Consider the following 21,480-nt stretch of genomic DNA (forward strand, 5'->3'; position numbering starts at 1 on the left):
GGGGAAGTCCAGAACAAGGGGTCACAGTTTAAGGATAAGGGGGAAATCTTTTAGGACCGAGATGAGGAAAACATTTTTCACACAGAGAGTGGTGAATCTCTGGAATTCTCTGCCACTGAAGGTAGTTGAGGCCAGTTCATTGGCTATATTTAAGAGGGAGTTAGATATGGCCCTTGTGGCTAAAGGGATCAGGGGGTATGGAGAGAAGGCAGGTACAGGATACTGAGTTGGATGATCAGCCATGATCATATTGAATGGCGGTGCAGGCTCGAAGGGCCGAATGGCCTACTCCTGCACCTATTTTCTATGTTTCTATGTTTCTACCTGTGTCTCCACTTTCAGGGAACTATGTGCCGCCAAGGTCTCAAGGGCCTGTCCTACTTGCCGATTTTTTCGGCGACGGCCAGCATCATTGACTGACGTATCAGGTCACCGAAAAAGTTGCGGCGTGATGCAGCGTGATGACGTGTTTCCTTAAGTGTCGCAACATTTTTTTTGTCGCCCCTGGATTTTGAAAAGTTCAAAATCTTTTGGAGACCCTGATATGATGCCGGCAGTCACCGAAAAAAATCGCCAAGTGGGACAGGCCCTTCACTGTTCTACGTTACTCCCCAGTTAACATTTCGGGTCTGTGACTGAGTTCTGATGAGTGGTTGCAGATTTGAAACATTGACTGTTTCTCACTCCACAGATGCTGCCGACCTGCTGAGTTTTATTTTTCTGTAATTGTATAGCTAATGTGGCCTCTCTAATCGATTTGTATTGACTACTGGTGCAACAATCCTCCTAGATCACTGTAGCGGCTGCAGTCTCGTTACCCTCTGCCTCCACAATTCTCGGGTGGGGGTGGGAAGAACATAGAAGGCTGAGTGAGGGGTGATCTAATAGAGGTTTATAAAATGAGAGAGGCATAGATTGCTATTGTTTTATTATTATGTGTACTTTGATAGTGTAAATTGTTTTGCATGCTATCCAGGCTAATTATACCATGCACGTTCACAAGCACATCATGGTCATGCAAAAAAGAAAAATAACAAAGTGGAGAATATAGTGCTATTGCCACGGCGAAAGTGCCGATAAAAAATAAAAAGTTCAAGCACTGCAACGAGGTAGATTGGGAATTCATCCTTAGATCATGAATATAGGGTAGATGGACTGAGTATTTTTCCAAGGGCAGGGGTTTCTAAAGCTAGAGGGCACAGGTTTAAGGCAAGAGGGGAGAAATTTAAAGGAGATATATGTTGGGCACATTTTTTCCACACAGGAGGTGGTGGTTATCTGAAATGAAGTGCCAGAGAAAGGGGTAGATGCAGATGGTATTTTAACATTTCGAAGACAATTAGACAGGTACTTGGATGGGAAAGGAGTGGAGGGATATGAGCCTGATTCAGGCAAATGCGATTAGTGTGGATAAACATAACGGTTGGCATGGACGGGTTGTGCTGTACGACTCTATAATGTGACAGCCAATGTCACAGCAATGAACAGAGGATGACTTGTTCCACAGACTAGCTCCTGTTCCCACTCTCTCAGTAACCAGATGTGAGTTGGGGATAACAAGGACAGCTCTGGTGTCAGTGGCCCAATGATGGACCTAATCCAAAAGCACCCATTCTACTCTAACACCAATGGTGGGTGGCAATGACTGTACACTCTAGTGACTAGTGAAGAGCCGGCAACACTGGCTGGAAGTATCATCACCTGACCTCTCATCTTGGCCACCTCAACTCTCCCACCATTGATCACCCAACATGTCCATTGCCATGACACGGCCAAATGGAAAATGGAAAGTCTTCAATAATATTCTCTTTCCATCTCCAATATTTTTTTTACACAAGTAATAAACTAATATCTTTTCCATAAATTGAAGCAACCCTTACATTTCCGATGACACTTCTGCTGCGCCTTGCATCCAGCAGTGATCTGGGGGCTGGTTTTCCATCAGAACACTGCAGGACACTCTGGAAGTTGGGGAGCCAGTTACGGAGGACGCTAAGGGTGCGAGTGTCCATCTGGAAGAGTGTCCCAGCCCACTACTGACCTCCGACATCAGACCACCTTGGCAATGGTAGTGCGTGGTCGGCGTGGTCGTCTGTGGGGCTGTCTCGATGGGTTGCTGTTCAACTCTGCCAGAGTCATCGCATCGTCCTGCGTCTCAGATTTAATTTCTTTCAACAGGGGCAGCATGGAACGCCAGCTCCGCTCTGATGGGCACATACATCAAGGGTTAAAACAGGGGCGGCTCCTGCAGTCTGAATGCACAGGTTGGCGCAAGGCATATGGCAAGGCTGGGAAGGCTGGTCGTACAAAGCACAGGGAAAGGAGAAGGGAGGAGAGGGAGACTGGGGAGAGTAGAGGGTGGAGAAGGATTTGGGTGGAAGGGAGTGATGGAGGGGAAGAGACGGAGGGTGCGGTAAGGGGGGTGGTGGAGATGGGAGAATGGAGTGATTGGAAGGAGAGCTTAACAGGGTAGAAGTGGATGGGGGAAGAGGTCGGAGGTGGAGAGTGGCAGAACCAAACAGGAGAAAGCTGAATAAGCAGAGCATTAAAAAATAAAACAGACTGGGACAAGGATGGTGGGAGTGGCAGATGGGAAGAGATGTGGTGGTGGAAGAGGGGGAAGGAGGGATTGAAGGTGGAAGGGGCGGTAAGGGGTAGGGACACAGTGGAGGCACATAGATAGATGGAGTGGAGGGGAGGTGTCTGGTTGGACAGAAACGATAGCCCCTTCCCCAAAAGGAACCCAACATACCCCCTCCCTCCACTCACACCCTGACCCAGTGAATCCCCTCCCTCCACACACTAACCAAGCACATCCTCTCCCTCCACTCACCCAGTAACTCCCCTCGCTCCACATACTAACCCAGTGAATCCCTTCCACTCACCCACTAACCCAGTGAAGCCCACCCTGAATGTGATGACATTAAGCCCCTTCCTCATTACCCTGAGTCGACTGACGATCTCCTTATAGAGTGTGGCCTTTGACACGATGCTGGCAACACGTGTTGGGGGGGGGGGGGGGGGGGGGGGGGGGTTGGGTGGGCAGGATAAACTCATGGGAGAGAGGACGAGGAGGGCAGGGGGGGAGGAGGAGGCCAGCGTGGAACAGAAACCCCAGCACAGGCACTGGGAAAGGTCTGCAGCAAAGTAGCAAACTCTGCCGTTCACCTGAAGGTGGGTCAAACAAGTGGGAGATGGTGTGTGGCTCTGTGGAGGTGGATTGGGGCAGAGGAGTGTGACATTCTGACCTTAGTTGCCCCTTACCTCCACGGGTTATCTTGCTGGTAAAGGTTGAGTTCCTCCTCAGCAGCTCAGAGTTTCCTGGTTCCTCGTTGATGAGGCCGAGGTCAGTGTTCCACCTGCTCCAGTTAACTTCATCCACCCTGCACGGCATGGTACGGCACAGGACAGGTACATTACCCCTCGGTACCAGAGTCCTGGGTGCTGTCAAACATCCCAACCCTTGGGACATCCAACTATTCCAACACCCCAATCCCCACCCCCTGAAGCCCCACTCCCTGCCACCCGCTCCTCCCGGTGTCCCGCCCCAGACACACTGTCTTCCTGAAGCCTCCCCCAGCCTCCAATCCACAAAGTCCCAGCCTGCATTCCACGGGGAGGCTCCCGACTCAGGGACAAGGCATAGCACAGTGACACAGCCACTTCCTCACAGTGCCAGAGGACCAGCTTCAATTCTGACCACTGGTGCTGAGACCATGTCTGTATCTCGTCCACATCCCAAAGATGGATGGATGGCTGACCTCAGGGAAGCGAGCCCGGTATCTCATTTCGCGCTCTAAGTCGGACGCGGGAGATGGAGAGGTGTTCCTTGGCCCGATTTCTCTTTACCTGAAACACCACCTTTGATCCTCCTGCCCATCAAATGTAAGCCCGACCATCACAAGCTCTCCCGACCGGAACCTGGCTCTCAGGCATCGCGGGATGCTCTTCTCCAGGTCCAGAATGGTGATGGCTCGCTGGCAAAGACACAGAGCTGGCGTTACAGACTGACAGGGAAGAGGGGGAAACCAGAAACAAGCGGTACACTGGCTCCACGGGGAGGGTAACAACACCTTTCTGCAATGATGTGGGACCCCCGGGAGAAATGATCTAGACATGCTTACATCTGGCCTCTCAACTCAAGGAGGGAGCACAGGTCCTCCTCAGATCAGGACAGGGTTATCTTCCCGAGAACCGCTCGTAACCCGAACAGTTCGCAAGGCAGAAATGCAGCCACCTATCCATGTATTTACATAAAAGCATTGGCCAACCAAGGGCAACGTGTATAAACTTGTGCGTTTAACTAAACCATTTGGATAGTATTGTAAGCTGAGTTCCCACACAGCAGGAGATGCCTGCATCCCTGCAGTCCATCCTGTGTATGTGCCAAACGCTCGCTCGTACTGTATTTACAGGCCGTTCATAAGTCGGGCGTTCAAATCCGGGCGAGGTGCTGTAATGGAGGGAGTGCAGCAGGATTCACTGGTTGGATTCTGGGATGGAAACGATTTTCCAATAATGACATAAATTATCAATTCTCTCCATGGTGTAGCAGAATATACCTAGTTATAACTGCACTGAATCAGACTGCTAAGCATCCCCCTTAATCTGTCTTTGCCGCGATAATCAACTGGCACAACTGACTTATCTCAACAGTGACAGCTGCTGTAAATTTTTATCAGTGTACAGGGGCCTATTTATACTTTTACTTTAGTTATTTATTTTACAGCATCGATACAGACTTTGCAATCTTAATCTCGTTGTTCGTGTACAATGACAATAAAGATATATTATGTTATTATTATTATTATTATTATTAATAATATTAGAATGCCAAAGTTCATACAGGTTGATATGACTGTCTGCAACCAGACATCATAGTTTTAAAGCAAGGAGTTTGCCAATCAGGAGAGAGGGAAAGGATTTCTTCACGGAGAGGAGAGTGAATCTTTGGAATTCCCTACTTCCTTGGAAGCTTTGTTGCCAAGTTTATTCAATAGTGATTTGTAGATATTTGGACATTAAGGGTTAGTGCAGGCAAGTGGCCCTGAGATTTAACTTCAACCACAACCATATTGAACGATGAACAATTGATATTGAACCTATTGATGTTCCTAAAATGCATCATAAATTAAAATAAATATTGCCAAACTTTGACCATAAAATGTTACCTGATAAATGCAGGTATATTGGGGTTCTCCATTTATTGGTACTGAGGTAAAATAAGATATCCCCACTGTCAAATCTGTGCTGTCCTTTCCCTGGTAGTGTGTGGAGCAACAGAGGGAGCTTCACTCTGGGTCTAACCCGTGCCCTGGGAGTGTGTGACAGGGCAGTGTGGAGGGAGATTCACTCTATGTCCAACCTATGCTATTCTGCCCTGTGTTTGACAGGACAATGGAGTGTCTGGATGAAGCAGAACAGACAGATAGCTTAAAGAACATTTACCTGAAGTTTCCAGAGACTTTTACTGTCCTTGGAAATCTCTTCCACTGTTTTACTCATCCGGGCAATCAGCATGTTGAGCAGAAGGATGTAGGTAAGGATGACGTACGATATTAGCAGGAAGATGAAAACCTTCTTGAATTTGTAGTTCTCGGTGAACTCCAGGTCTCCCATGCCGATAGTGAATCGGAACAGCTCCAAGGAGGTTGTCCCAAAGTTCTTGTAGGTGGTGTCCTTTTTGCAACCAGGTTTGGTGTTGTTGTAGACACCGTCCTCAATTAGCACCACCAACGCTGCAGAGGGAAGGCAGCGGGTTGTGAGGGCACGCTTGAGACAACCGTACCACTGATGCCATTTCCTCCTCACCTCCACTTCCCCTCCCTGGGATAACAGTATACACTCCTGAGAAGATAGACACAAAATGCTGGAGTAACTCAGCAGAACAGGCAGCATCTCTGGATGATGTTTCGGGTTGAGATCCTTCATCAGACTGGCCCCAAAGTCATCTATTCCTTCTCTCCAGAGATGCTGCCTGGCCCGTTGAGTTACTCAAGCATTTTGTGTCTATCTTCAGTGTAAACCACGATCTGCAGTTTCTTCCTACACAGTATACACTCCTCCCTGGGTTGGTGAAGTATGGACAGCCCACACATAGAAACAAATGTTTGGGAGGCTGGCGGGATGGATTTGCCAGCTACTGCAGGGCAGCAACAACCGGAGTGGCTGGAGCCGAGGTGAGCTGGGAGAATGTTCGTAACAGGTCCGTAGGAGTCCATAGATATATCGTAGCGGCTCGTTATGTCAGCCATAGGTACTCGGGGCATTAAATGTTGCAATTTTTCTCCCGACTACATTTTTGTCATGCTGGAAAAAACGTCCCGACTTATCTGATGCCCCGAGTACCTACGGCTGACATAACGAGCCGCTACGATATATCTACGGACTCCTACGGCTTCCTATGGCCCCGTTACGAACATTCTCCGAGTTTGAATCAATGGGAAAACTCTGGAGAATTCGTGAGCAGCTCGGGACAGTGGGACAGGCCCTTTACTCTCCTCACCTGCGATCCTTGCCAGCATACTGTGCTCATTCATTTACGACCTGTGAACAGTTCGGGTCACGAACAGTTCTCAGGGACGGAGTCCTTTTGTAACCAGGGCAGCACATGCAGGCACCGACATTCAGATGTTGCCTGGATTGGGGTCCTTAGTTATAGGAAGAGATTGGACAGGCTTGGCTTGTTTTCCCTGGAGTAAAGGAAGCTGAGGGCAGGCCTGTTAGAAGTATATAAAATTATAGAGGCATTGATAGGGTGGACAGTGAGAATCTTTTCCCCCTGGCAGGCGTAACTTAACATGAGAGGAACAAAGTTTGGATACGATAAAAGGGGAATGTTTTTCCACTCAGAAAGTGGTTGGCATCTCTGTAGCTTCATTCCCAACTAAGGGAAAGTTGGTGCAGAGGGTGTGGAGATTGAAACGTCTCTTACGACTATTGATGAGGCAACCTTTGATTTGTGCCATTTAGGCGTCCTTGTGGACTCAAAGCGGGTAAATGGGAATGTTTGGGTAAATACAATGGACATGGGGTTGCGGAAGGGCCTGTTTCACTGCTGTATGACTCAATGTCTTCATGGGTACTAAGAAAGGCAGATCGACAGAGAGAGGTCATGTCTGCCGTGGGGTCATGAAGAGTGAGCAGGTTCAAGGGTCTCATGGCTCCGTTTGTCCATGTGAGGCATACAATGTAACTCACCAGCTCCGAATCCGAAGAGGAACACGGCGTAGACGAGAAGGAAGCTCATCAGATCCGTCAGGAAGATCTGCAAGCAACATGTAAAAGGCTCAATCCCCAAAGTGGTGAGGTGAGTGCTTAGTTTAGTTTAAGTTTAAAGATACAGCATCGAAACAGGCCCTTCAGCCCATCGAGTCCACGCCGGCCATCGATCACCCATTCACATTAGTTCTATGTTATTCCATTTACTGTCCTTCTCCCACTATACTCTGCCCATTATCCCCTCATCCCAGATCCGTTCATGGTTACAGTAAGGTGTGCGGGAGGGCCGTGCTGCGTTTGCCCACTTACTTTCTGCATCATCACACTGTAGATGCCCATTTGCTGGAAGCCCCGGGTGTAGTACAGTGTATTGATCCAGCCAATCGCCAGTGAAATCACCATGAAGCCCACATACTCCTCCCGTCCGGCAACGTACAGTGCGGTTGATGACAGGAGCAGCAAAGCCTGAACAAAACTGCAATAAACCGACAGGAAATGAAAGTTTAAAAAATACCTGCAGATGCTAGAAATCAGGGATAAAATCAGCAAATGGGTGGAAATACTCAGCAGCTCAGGCAGTGTCTGGAGAGAGAGAGAGAGATAGATAGATAGTGGGTACACAAAAATGCTGGAGAAACTCAGCGGGTGCAGCAGCATCTATGGAGCAAAGGAAATAGGCGACGTTTCGGGCCGAAACCCTTCTTCAGACTGATGGGGGGTGGGGGGGAGAAGGAAGGAAAAAGGGAGGAGGAGGAGCCCGAGGGCAGGGGGGTCGGAGGAGACAGCTCGAGGGTTAAGGAAGGGGAGGAGACAGCAAGGGCTAGCAAAATTGGAAGAATTCAATGTTCATGCCCACCGGACGCAAGCAACCCAGGCGGAATATGAGGTGCTGTTCCTCCAATTTCCGGTGTTGCTCACTCTGGCAATGGAGGAGACCCAGGACAGAGAGGTCGGATTGGGAATGGGAGGGGGAGTTGAAGTGCTGAGCCACCGGGAGTTCAGGTAGGTTATTGCAGACTGAGCGGAGGTGTTCGGCGAAACGATCGCCCAACATCCGCTTAGTCTCCCCGATGTAAATCAGCTGACATCTAGAGCAGCGGATGCAGTAGATGAGGTTGGAGGAGATACAGGTGAACCTTTGTCGCACCTGGAACGACTGCTTGGGTCGTTCCAGATAGATAGATAGATAGATAGATAGATAGATAGATAGATAGATAGATAGATAGATAGTGTTTCAGTTTGTCAGAACCTGGATACACTGCCAGAAAAAGTGGTTGATGCAGAGTCATCCAGCAGCGTTTAGGATGTGTCTGGACGCCTGTGTATCTCCCAGGTGTGTAGAAGGCTGGAGATCATCGATGGAGGATAGGATCTAATGTGGGTGGGTGCCCACTGCTGTAGAGGTGGTGGACCGAATGGCCTGTTTCCATGCTGCAGGGCTTGATGAGTTTCTCTCTCCACAGAGGCTGCCTTACCTGCTGAGTTTCTATTGTTGTTTCAGAAGACTAAGGAAACCCCTCAGAAGGCTCAGGTAATGAAGCATGTCTGTAATGACTCTTATCAATTCCTACAGATGCAACATGGAAAGCTCCAAATTGAAATGAATAACAGCTTGGTTTGGCAACAGCTCTACACAAGACAGCAAGAAGTAGCAGGTAATTGTGAACGCAGCCCAGTCCTTCACAACCTCCTCCCTATTAATCAGTATTTACACTTCCTGCTGCTTTGGGAAACATCATGATCAAGGACCACTCACACCCCGGTCATTCCCTCTTCTCCCTTCTCCCATTGGGCAGAATATATAAAAACCGGAAAGCACATACCACCAGATTCAGGAACAGCTTCTTCCCCGCTATTATCAGAGTCTTGAATGGGCCTCTCATAAGCTAAGGATGTATTCCCAATTACCCGATCTATCTGATCTACCTACCAGCATGGGTGGTGCAGTGGTAGAGTTGCTGCCTTACAGCGCCCTAGACACAGGTTCGATCCTGACTATGGGGGCTTGTCAGTACGAAGTTTGTACATTCTCTCTGTGACCTGCGAGGGTTTTCTCCGGGATCTCCAGTTTCCTCCCACACTCTAAAGACGTTCAGGTTTGTAGGCTAATTGGATTGGTATAATTATAAATTGTCCCGTGTGTGTGTGGAATAGTGCTAGTGTACGGGGATCGCTGGTCAGTACGGACTCGGTAAGCCGACGGGCCTGTTTCCACGCTGTATCTCTAAACTGAATCTAGTTGTAGCCTCTGCCCTTTTTTTTTTAATAAGTACTTATGCTGTCGCAGTAACACGAAAGTCTGCACTGTTTCCTTTTCCCCTACCTGTTGCACTCATGCAGAAACATAGAAAATAGGTGCAGCAGAAGGCCATTCAGCCCTTCGAGCCAGCACTGCCATTCAATATGATCACAGCTGATCATCCAAAATCATTACTCCACTGGCTTTCTCCCCATGTCCTTTGATTCTGTTTGCCCTCTTTTGAAAACATCTCTTGAAAACATCCAGTGAATTGGTCTCCACTTCCTTCGGTGGCAGAGAATTCCACAGATACACAACTCTCTGGGTAAAAAAGTTTTTTCCTCATCTCAGTCCTAAATGGACTACCGCTTATTCTTAGACTGTGACCCCTGGTTCTGGAGTCCCCCAACATCAAGAACATTTTTCCTGCACCTAGCCTGTCTAATCCCTTAAGAATTTTACATGCTTCTATTAGATCCCCTCTCATCCTAAATTCCAGTGAATACAAGCCCAGTCGATGCATTCTTTCATCATATGTCAGTCCTGCCATCCCAGGAATTAACCTGGCGAACCTACGCTGCACTCCCTCAATAGCATGAATGTCCTTCCTCCAATTAGGAGACCAAAACTGCACTTAATATTCCAGATGTGATCTCACCTGGGCCCTGTACAACCGCTGTAAGACATCCTTGCTTCTATACTCTAGCTATGAAGGCCAACATGCCACAGTATGATCTGCCTGGATTGTTTTTCACTGTATCTCGGTACATGACAATAAACCAATGCCACTTATTCTGGGTGCGCAGCGAGAGTGCTGTAGGTGACGTGGGTTTGGGACTCACAAGAGGATGTCACAGTAGCCATCGATGGAGATGGACTTCGGAGTGCGCTGCCGCCGCAGGAAAACCTCTTGCACCTGGGGAGGGAAACACCATCACTCAGTGAGCCAGTCATCACAACTTAACCCCCACACCTCCTCTTAAACCAGACACCTCGCGGAGCAGAGATGCTGGGTGAAACGGTTGCTGTCCTGGGCGAGAATGGTGGGGTCGTGTCGATGGGCCGAGTGGTCTGCTCCGCCTTCCGCTTCTGAGTTCAGTAACCTGCCATTCAGCACAGGGGCAAATAGAGTGGCTGAATGTCCTGCTCCTGGCCCTGTGTAACAGGCTAGTTAGAGAGGCTGAATGGCCTACTCACGGCAATGTGTAAAAGGCTAGGGAGAGGAACAGCCTGATCTTGTTCCTGCTTAACGGAGGGAGAGAGACTAGGTCCAGTACAACAGGAGAGAGCCTGTAAGGCCTGCTGGCCTAGTGTAGCAGACCAGAGAGGGGCTGAACAGTCTGATGCTGGCCAAGTATAGCAGGCTAGAGAGGGGCTGCATGGCTTGCCTCACTCCCCCCTCTAGCTGTCCTTGGTGACTGTGGGAGAGGTGACAGTGAAGATGCTCACCCCCTGGAAGAAGAGGTAGATGGCCCCGAGGACCATAATGCTCTGTCCGGCCACACGCAGGTAGCCGGCCACTGTGTACTCCAGTGCGAATGGAGGCTGAAGAGGGAAGAAAGTGGACAAGCGTTTGCAGTGAAACAATGGAGTGGAGCTCACACCCCAGCCCATTCCGTACCACCGAGTAAAGGTGCTACGTTATTTGGCAATGCCCCCCCCACAGTGCGGTGTTCCCTCACCGCCCCCTCTCACAGCACGGCGCTCCCTCACCGCCCCTCCCACAGTGCGGTGTTCCCTCACCGCCCCGCCCACAGCACGGCACTCCCTCACCGCCCCCCCCACAGCACGGCACTCCCTCACCGCCCCCCCCACAGCACGGCGCTCCCTCACCGCCCCCCCCCCCACAGCACGGCGCTCCCTCACCGCCCCTCCCACAGCACGGCGCTCCCTCACCGCCCCTCCCACAGCACGGCGCTCCCTCACAGCCCCTCCCACAGCACGGCGCTCCCTCACCGCCCCTCCCACAGCACGGCGCTCCCTCACCGCCCCCCCCACAGCACGGCGCTCCCTCACCGCCCCACCCACAGCACGGCACTCCCTCACCGCCCCCCCCCCACAGCACGGCGCTCCCTCACCGCCCCACCCACAGCACGGCGCGCCCGCACCGCCCCCCCCCCCACAGCACGGCGATCCCTCACCGCCCCACCCACAGCACGGCACTCCCTCACCGCCCCTCCCACAGCACGGCACTCCCTCACCGCCCCTCCCACAGCACAGCGCTCCCTCACCGCCCCTCCCACAGCACGGCGCTCCCTCACCGCCCCCCCCCCCACAGCACGGCGCTCCCTCACCGCCCCCCCCCCCACAGCACGGCGCTCCCTCACCGCCCCCCCCACAGCACGGCGCTCCCTCACCGCCCCTCCCACAGCTTATGTGACTCCTCCACTTCTGTGACCCAACGGCTGATTACAGAGACCTCTGCCACACCTTCCTATCCTCGATCCTGTTGTAGGCGGTGATGGTGAAGACAATCATATAGCACAGGTAGACGATAAACTTGAAGTAGAAGATGAACCTGGCAAAGCTGTTCCACTTCTCCTGCAGCAGATGGTTGAGAGGCTCCAGCAGCAGCATCTCGTGTCGGTTCTGACGGGTGAACACAGTGTTAAGAGGGCTGGGCTGACGGAGACACCAAGAAACAGCATCTGCGGGAATCTTGAATATATTGTAAAACAAAGTGCTGGAGGAACTCCGCAGGTCAGGCAGAATCTGCGGTGGAATAGACAGAGTGTGTCGCCTGCAGGTCTCGAAGGTACCGCGTGAGCACAGCAGAGGGCGCTCCAGCCCACAGTGACTACACACAACCTTTTTTTTTACAAATACTTTTATTCAGAAAACACAAACAAATATACAGAGTATTAGCACAATCAAAGGTTGCCTATATTGGCAGTTTACAAACAAAGTCATCAAATTAATATATCGCCAACTTTATCAAGCCAGCGTTCACGGAAAGGCCTCCAGAGTCCCCGTGGACACCGCGTGTTCCCTCTCCAAGGACACGCGGGCACGGACATAGGCCCGGAAAAGGGGCAGGCAGCCGACCCTGGTGCAGTAATCGACTACCCGCTGCCCAGACCCACGAATGGCCATCTTGGCCAGGCCCAGGAGCAGACCAACAGGGAGTACAATCCCACCCTCCCCATCGACCCTCCCCACTCCCTGCCTTGTGCCCAAATACCAGAATCGTGGGACAAAAATGCAACCAAAACGTGAGGAGCAGCCCCTTCAGGTATCCATACAGGGGCTGCAACCTCTCACACTCCATATACACGTGGAACACGGTCTCTTCCTCACCGCAGAAATGACAGGAGGCTGGCGAGTCCGTGAACCAACTCATATATTTATTACACACCACAACCCTGTATCTGGAGCTTCATTCTGTGTCTGACCCTGGGGAATGTGTGATGGGACGGTGTAGAGGGAGCTTCACTCTGCATCTGACCCTTTTTTTTACTTTAACAAGGAGCTTTTATTCAACTAATTACAAACGCAGAGTAATGAAAAAAACAAGACTGTTTTCTAGCACTGGGATTGGGATGGGGGGCTGAGAGTGAGTGGTGGAGGTGGCTGGTGGGATGTTGGGGTGGGAGGTGATGAAAAGGTGCGAGGGGTGAAGGTTAAGGGGCAAAATGGTGGAGGGGTGATGGGGCTGGGGTGGGTAGTGGAGGCATGGGCTGAGGGTGAGAATGAGGGTGTGGGTGAGGATGGGTGTGAGTGTGAGGGGTGGGGAGTGGGGAGTGAGTGGTGGGGAGTGGGTGGCTGGGGTGAGGAGTTAGGACTGGGGTGAGGAGTGAGTGGGGGGGTGAAGGTTGGGGAGTGAGAGGCGGGGTGAGGGGTGGGGCATGTTGCCTGCCCATTCCTAGATGATGGCAGTGCGGAGGGATGGTTCCCCTGGCTGAGGGAGACCTCTGTGTGCAGGGCCCGGCCTGGGCTAGGTACTTACCGGAGTCTGGCTGCTGTAGGCGATGATCTCCAACACGGAGGTTTTCTCGTGCGTGTCCAGTTCGGAGAGGTCGTACAATGAGGAGTGCACCGGCCCGTAGGCCCACTCCCGGAACTTCCTGGACAGATGCCGGCACCCCTCCTCCTGGATATCTCTCCCAATGATGTATTTCAGCACCTGAGGAGACATCACCCTGCATTTACACCCAAGGAACAGAAGCTTGTAGTCTGTGGTGTTGAGGGGTGTGTCAGTCACTCAGGCCAGTGTTCAACCCATTACTCCAGAGACCTGGGCAACGGGATCCATCCCACACCAGGCTGAGGGAGCGCCGCGCTGTGGGAGGGGCGGTGAGCGAGCGCCGCGCTGTGGGAGGGGTGGTGAGGGAGTGCCATGCTCTAAGTGCAGTTTGGCTGATCAGAATGAATATACAACAGCCGGGCTCCCTGCGGCCAACTAGGGTCAACGCGGACTGGCTAACTACAGACATAGACATGACATCATTAAAACAGTTCAAAAGTATAGGTATATTTTTTATATCTATATATTTTTTTAATATTAATTAAAAAAAATCTCTATATTTTTTGGCACACACCCTGTTCTGTCCTCACACACACACACACCACTACTCTCTATCACACACCCCTCTCTGTTACACTCTACCCTCTGTCACCCTCCCTCTCTGACCCGCTACTCTCTCTCCTGACCTCTGTCAGACTCTCCCTCCACAAACCTATCTGCACAGAACACATTTAACCCTATCTGTCTGAGCTCCTGGTGACTGGCTGTGAAAGTGGAGGAGCAGCCTGGCTACTGGCAGCAAGGCAGAGGTGAGGAGTGTGTGCAGCCCACAAGCAGGGGACCTGCCCTCCCATCCCCAGCCCTGGCACCCACCTCAATCTTTCCCATCTTGGCGGCCAGCTTGAGGGGAGTGAGCCCCTTCTTATTCCGCACGCTCTCCAGGCTGAGTTGAGGTTGGAGCTTCACGCCGAGCCTGAGGAGAAGGTCGTACATCTCGGTGACGAACCTGGTGTTCTCCCGGCTGTTGTCGGAGATGGATACCAGTGCGTGGAGCACATTGTTGCCCTTCGAATCCACTGCCTCGATCTGTGCCTGCTCGTAGGGGTTTTCCAGCAGATGGTTCACCAACTCTGGCTGGTTGGTGCAGGCAGCGAGTGAGAGAGGCAGTTCCCCTGTTAGGATGAAACTTTTACATGTTAGAGATACAGCATGAAAACAGGCCCATCGGCCCATTGAGTCTGTGCCGACCAGTAATCATTCTACACTAGCACTATCTTACACTTTAAGTTGGATTTACAATAAGCCAAAGTAAATTAACCTACAAACCTGTACGTCTTTGGAGTGTGGGAAGAAACTGGAGCACCTTGAGAAAACTCACAGAGTCACAGGGAGAACGTACAACTCCATGTAAACAGCAACCATAGTCAGGATCAAACCCGGGTCTCTGGCGCTGTAAGGTAGCAACTCTACTGCTGTGCCACTGTGCCGCCCAGTATGTTAACTCCCACAAGCAGTTAGAGCATAGAACAGCACAGGAACAGGCCCTTCGGCCAATAATGTCTGCGTGAACATGATGCCAAGAAAAACTAATCTCCTCCGTCTGCACGTGATCAGTATCCCACCATTCTCTGCACTTCTATGTGTGCCATCATTGTGTCTGTCTCCATCCCCCACCCCTGGCAGCACGTTCCAGGCACACACCATCCTCTTTATGAAAAAACCTGCCCCGCACATTTCCTTTGGACATTTTCAGACAGATTGTAGTAGGGGGGAGAAACATGGAAAGGAGAGGTTGAAGTGGAGGCACATGTATGTACAGGGAGTGGAGAGACATGGATCGCAGAGATCGGCGGCTGCAGGTTAACAGATCTCGCACCCATTCTCTACCCAAGAGGAACATCCAGATCCCCAAAATACAAGGTCCTTGGCAACTATCCAGTGTGCAGACGGAGTGTGATGGTGTAGCCTCAGGCAGGACGGCATGAACAACCTCGGTGCTGTTCCCACGCTGCATGTAACCCAAGGCCCTCAGCCAGCAGACTCACCACACATCACAAGACTCTGACTAATGACACTCTGCTGGTCTCACGTTATACAACCCAAAGATCATAGAGCTGTATGCTACAACCTGGCATCTCTTACACTGGTGCAGGAAGGAACTGCAGATGCTGGTTTAAACCGAAGATAGACACAAAAAGATGGAGTAACTCAGCGGGACAGGCAGCATCTGCAGAGAAGGAATGGGTGACGTTTCGGATTGAGACCCTTCTCAGGATAGTGGTGCAGAGGGGTCAGGGAGGAAATACCTCACCTAACCCTGCTAAGTTAAAAAACCACATGGAACGTACTGTGTTGGCGCTGTCTATATGTGTAGCAGGTAGAGAGTGTGCATGTGGCTTAGAGACACAGTGTGATGTGTGTGTAGCTTATAGAATGTGTGTAGCTGAGAGTGTGTGTGTGTGTGTGTGGGTAGAACTGAGAGGGAGTGTGCGTGTGAGTGTGTGTGTGCGTGTGTGTGTTTGTGCGCGTGTGTGCGTGCGCGTGTGTGTGTGGGTAGAACTGAGAGGGAGTGTGTGTGTGCGTGTGTGTGTTTGTGCGCGTGTGTGCGTGTGTGTGCGCACGTGTGTGTGTGGGCGCGTGCGTTTGTGTGTGTGCGTGTGCACATGTAACAGTTCCCACTGGTGTCCTCCACTCTGTGCTCCCATTCCTCAGCTCCCTCATTCCCTACTTCCACAGTCGCTGCTCTCCCTACCGAAGTAGAATCCGGGCTGCCCCTCTCTGTCCTTGAAGAACAAGCCGTTGGCCTTGGCATGGACGTCGGCACCGTTACGGATCAGGAGCGCCATGTAGTGCAGGCAGCGGCGTTCGATGGCGATGTGCAGTGCCGTTTGGCCTGGGGGTGGGGGGGATGGAGACAGGGTTAGTCATCAGCCAGGCACGACAAGATGGGTGGCAGAATGAGAAGCTGGGCCAGGGCACACACCGCTTCCTCCAGATAGTCTACAAAGTGAAACTCCCACCGCCAGCACAGGTTGCCATTACAACCGAGCCCACTGCACCCACCATCTTCCACCAACCCCATCCCATCCAAATCCCTCCCCGACTAACTGCCCAACTTCCACTGAATTCCACCTAGCCCACCCCATCGCTCTCCTCCAAACCCACTCCCCAGATCCCACTGCACCCCCATATATCCCACCATCTCCATCCCATCGCGTGCCGAATCCCTCCCCAAATCCCAACGTATCCCATCCCATCCCATCCCATCACCTTCCTCCAATCCCCCTCCCTAAATTCTGCCACACCCCAGCTGCCCGAATCCCCATCTCCCCCAACTGTCTATCTCATTTCACTCACCCCATCCACAAACTCCTGCCCATCCCATCGCTCAGCTCCAAACCCACTCCCCAAATTCCACCACACCACACTTCACTCCCACTCACCCTATTCCATCCCACCCGACTCCATCCCATCCCACTGACCTCTCTCCATCCCACCCCACCTCGCTTTACTCCCAGACTCTGGAATTCCCTGAAGCTGCAGCGTAACCCGCAGGGTGAGCACCATTGCCGTGTGTCCCTGCATGTCCGTACCCTTGTAGTAACTGTCCATGTAGGCTGCATTGATGAACAGCTTCAGGTCATCTGTTTTCTCCGCAATTTCTAGCAGCACAGGGATGGTGTCATTGCGATGGCTGCTCAAGTTCAGCAGAGCCTTCAGCAAGGCGGTTTTCCCTGTGTCAGGGTCTGCGAAGCACACAAGATGATCTGCATAAGGATCCTGTAGCAGTTACAGTAACTCAACCGGCTACGGAAACAGTTCTCTTCCATTCCCATCGGCTCTTTCCTTGGTTACATTCAATCCTTTAGTTTAGTTTACAGATACAGCGCGGAAACAGGCCCTTCGGCCCACCGAGTCCGTGCTGACCAGTGATCCCTGCACACTAACACTATCCTACACACACTAGTGATATATTTACAACAATACCAAGCTAATTAGCCTACAAACCTGTACGTCTTTGGAGTGTGGGAGGCAACCGGAGATCCTGGAGAAAACCCACGCAAGGTCACGGGGAGAACGTACAAACTCCGTTCAAGACAAGACAAGTTAGGATCAAACCCTGGTCGCTACCGTTGTAAGGCAGCAACTCTACCGCTGTGCCACCCTGAAATCCTGTCCCCCATCAGAAGGTACAAGAACCTGAGAACCATGACATCCAGGTTCAAGACCAGCTTCTGCCCAACAACCATTAGGTTCTTGACCCACCCTACACAACCATATCTCAGCACCAAACTACAATGGCCTGTAAGATTGCGCTACACACGTCAGCTTATGCTCTGGTTCGCTAGCTTACCTGATAATTTACTGTTGTTTTATATATGTATTTGTTGTATTGTTGCTTTAATGATGTAAAGAGCTGCAGCAAGTAAGAATTTCATTGCTTTGTTGCTGGTGCATATGACAATGAAACACTCTTGACTCTTACCACTGAGAACATAATCTATTAGGATATAGAACCAGAAGCTCAAGGTTCAGCCCCTTGAGCTTGACCCACCCCTCAGGAAGATCAGGGCTGCTCCAATGGAGATGGCTGCATCACAGAATGGCCTATTTTTGAACTGTATTTTGAAATTGTTGCGATATTTTAAGGTTGAATGGGCCATCTATGATGGGAGGTGAAGGGGCGAGGGGAGACTTAGGTCCAGATTAATTGTATCCCGATGGACAACTGGAACACTTGCCCTCCTTTCAGCTATCGTGATTGGAAGCAGTTTGTACTAATAACGAAACTCAAACTCTGCAGAACTAGGAGTGAGGATGATGATTTGAGGTCAGACCACTGCTCGGTGAGGGCATGTGACAGACAGGGCTTGCAGGATCAACAGGAAGCTGATCGAGGTGGAGCTGGCGAGGGGAACAGGCCCCAGGAGAAGGGAGGCTTCCAGTGGAGCTTAGTTGTGGAGCATTACTCAGTGTGAGGCCCTGGTCTTACTTCCCAGACACTGACAGCTTCAGAAAAAGGATCCAAAGACCAACTAGTTCCTCCCAGTGTGGACCGACTGAGCTTGAGACTGGCACCATTAAACCGAGAGGAGCCAACTCAGGCACTGCCATTCCTGGTGCACTGAGCTATACTAAGCAACAGCTAACTCTACAAATTGTCTGCATGGTGCAGCAATTGTCCTTAACAAAGCATGTTCCACACCACCCCCCCCCCCCCATACCCCCACCCACCCACTTCCCATTGCAGGCATTACACATCAGTCTCCATGTCCTTGACACAGTCACCGCCCTTCAGTGAGGCTCTCCACAGTGAAGGAAGGAGAGAGGGTATCCAGGTCGCTGTGGGACCTCTCCCAGCTCCGAAATTTGTAAATTTAACACTTCAACTGCATGGTCTTGGCCAATCACCATTATGTACAGTAGTGTGGGAGGGGCGGTGAGGGAGCGCCGCACTGTGGGAGTGACAGTTCTGCACTGTCGAGAGCAGCAGGGATGAGCAAACTCCACTCTGACAGAGGAGCTGGACATGGTGGACACATCATATCAGAGAACAAACATCAGAAGTTTAGTTTATTGGTGTTGAAGCAACTTGGGAGATTCTAAGGATGTGAAAGGTGGGAGATAAAAGGAAGATTTGTGTTGCAGAGACTGTTCACCTTGACACTTGGTCTGTACGCAGGCGGGAAGAGTAGCCATGGGAGGAGGTGGGTGGGGTGCATACCTCTGAATTCCCAGTCAGTGAGGCGTTTGTTGCTCCGGATCAGGTGCTGCAGGAATCCATCTAACTTGCACGCATTGCCTTTGGACACCACCTCAAACAGCCACTGGCGCTCGTACAGCTGGGGCAGATAATTCTTCTCACTGCTTCTAAACGAATCCAGGGACTGCCTCCTGGAAACAACAAGCGATTCTTTACAAAACTGGGCTCCAATCCTGCAGCCCCCCCGCTATTAAAATATTGCTCTCACTTTTCAATCCCTGCCTGGTCTCCCCGTCTCTTGCTCTCTCTCTCTCTCTCTCTCTCTCTTCCCCCCCCCCCCCCCCCCCCCGCTCACTCTGACAGAGACTTACCGTGTACAGTACCCCTATTATTCACTGGAGCTTTTTGCTTTACAATAGTTTTTTTTTTGTTAAACAGCAGAGAAATTAATTAATTGTTGCATCTTGTAGTAACTTTATACACCTCGAGCATTCAGGATTCGTGAAGGCGATTACAAGAGTGCTAGGTGCTACCCGGTCGATCACAGATACTGACCTCCCCCCCCCCATTGGAGGGATCTACGGGAGGCGCTGCTTCAAAAAGGCAGCCAATGCCGTCAAAGACCCACACCACCCCGGCCACGCTCTCATCTCTATCTTACCACCAGGAAGAAGGTACAGGAACCTGAAAACCATGACCAGCAGTTTGAAGAACAACTTCTTCCCATCAACTATCAGGCTCTTCAAACTCACGCGGTCACAGGGAGAAAGTGCAAACTCCATACAGACAGCACCTGAGGTCAGGTTCGAACCCGGGTCTCTGGAGCAGTGAGGCAGCAGCTCTACCCGCTGCATCACACTCTCAACCTGTCCACTTACTTTTCCTTCTCCTTAGGCGATGGGGTGTTTGAATTCTGAGACAGTTGATAACCTTTTGGGTAGAAGGTGTCCATGGGCGCCTTGCTTTTCGAGCCGTCGGCTTCGCGGAAGTAATATTGATGCGGTGTCCTCTTCTGATGTTTGGGTGTAGAAGGGGCAGGGCCCTTGGCCAGCACAGAGTGGCCAAGGGTGCAGTTGTAATTGCCCAGGTCCTCATCCTCAGTGAAAACCTCGTCCGTGTCGGCACTCAAGGTAACTTCAACAGTGACCTCGAGCTGACTCTCATCCTCACTCGGTAACCGTCTCATCTCTGCTCCGCAAGCCCACCCAGGCATGGAACTGTTCAAGGGAGAGTAAGGGAGACCTGTGGTGGCAAACCTCAAATGTTCTGCAAGGGAAAAATAAATCCAATTATAACCCATCAAGGAGAATTAAAACTCAACAACACACAGTACATTTTATCTATGAATGTCTTTATGTGCATTTATCATTACACCATGTCATTAACAACACAAAGTGCTGGAGGAATTCTGTGGTCAGGCAGCATCTGTGGAGGGAATGGGTAGGTGGTGTTTTGTGTTGGGACTCTTCTTCAGTCTGACCCTGTTTCAGATGGGTCCCAACCCGAAATGTTGCTCATTTGTTCCTTCCACACATGCTGATCGCTGAGTTCCTCCAGCACTTTGGGTTTTGTTTAACATTTCAGCATCTGCAGTTCCTCATTCCTCCAGGGCCAACACACCTTCTCCGTCTCCCATGTGCATTTTATTTTAAATGAGCTGAAGTTGTCACCAAATCTCCCAAACACTGAGGCGCATATTACAGACAACAAGATCTAGACAAATATACCCCGTATTTCAATAACATCCAGTCAACAGCAAGAGAGAGCAGCAGTCAGACTTGGTGGAACAGTGCTCATCGGAAACTTGGTCCAAGTGCGAGCTTAACAGAGGGTTTTAAAGGAGCAGTCCGTGGTGAGAGATGGCAGGGTGAAGGTTGCACTCGTGATTCTGGTATAAGTGAAGCTTTTGTTCTTTGCGTGTTGCTCTGAGTCAATGAGAAACTGATTGCAGAACGGGCACCGTGAGAATCCCCAAAGGGTTGAGGCATCGTCCTATAAAGCTGGTAGAATTTAGTAAGTCTGTCCAAAATAAAACAGACATACAATCTTGTGGGAACTTAAATCAGGGCAGGGATTATGCACATTAATACCACAACTAGGGCTCCATGTATCAATAGACAATAGACAATAGGTGCAGGAGTAAGCCATTCGGCTCTTTGAGCCAGCTGATCATCAATAATCAGTACCCCATTCCTGCCTTCTCGCCATATCCCCTGACTCCGCTATCTTTAAGAGCTCTATCTAACTCTCTCTTGAAAACATCCAGAGAATTGGCCTCCACTGCCTTCTGAGGCAGAGAATTCCACAGATTCACAACTCTCTGGGTGAAAAAGTTTTTCCTCATCTCCGTTC

General features: G+C 50.9%; 1 protein-coding gene across 2 annotated transcripts in view; it reads right to left on the reverse strand.

Annotated features, from left to right (window-relative positions):
• Positions 1-532: 532 nt before the first annotated feature.
• LOC116988850 (transient receptor potential cation channel subfamily V member 1-like) overlaps positions 533-21,480 on the reverse strand; it is a 29,476-nt gene continuing 8,528 nt past the window's right edge. For both annotated transcript variants that reach the window (XM_033045827.1, XM_033045828.1), the window contains exons 2-16: positions 20,007-20,394; positions 19,150-19,319; positions 17,018-17,170; positions 16,177-16,317; positions 14,298-14,596; positions 13,407-13,583; positions 11,891-12,049; positions 10,910-11,005; positions 10,303-10,376; positions 7,531-7,696; positions 7,201-7,267; positions 5,449-5,738; positions 3,850-3,977; positions 3,265-3,383; positions 533-2,204 (exon numbers count right to left, since the gene is read on the reverse strand). In XM_033045827.1, the coding sequence (XP_032901718.1) occupies positions 2,050-2,204; positions 3,265-3,383; positions 3,850-3,977; positions 5,449-5,738; positions 7,201-7,267; positions 7,531-7,696; positions 10,303-10,376; positions 10,910-11,005; positions 11,891-12,049; positions 13,407-13,583; positions 14,298-14,596; positions 16,177-16,317; positions 17,018-17,170; positions 19,150-19,319; positions 20,007-20,341 (2,529 nt within the window). In that variant the 5' untranslated portion in view covers positions 20,342-20,394 and the 3' untranslated portion in view covers positions 533-2,049. The remainder of the gene's footprint in view (positions 2,205-3,264; positions 3,384-3,849; positions 3,978-5,448; positions 5,739-7,200; positions 7,268-7,530; positions 7,697-10,302; positions 10,377-10,909; positions 11,006-11,890; positions 12,050-13,406; positions 13,584-14,297; positions 14,597-16,176; positions 16,318-17,017; positions 17,171-19,149; positions 19,320-20,006; positions 20,395-21,480) is intronic.

The sequence above is a fragment of the Amblyraja radiata genome, chromosome 28 (assembly GCF_010909765.2).
Source record: "Amblyraja radiata isolate CabotCenter1 chromosome 28, sAmbRad1.1.pri, whole genome shotgun sequence".
Taxonomy (NCBI): Eukaryota; Metazoa; Chordata; class Chondrichthyes; order Rajiformes; family Rajidae; genus Amblyraja; species Amblyraja radiata.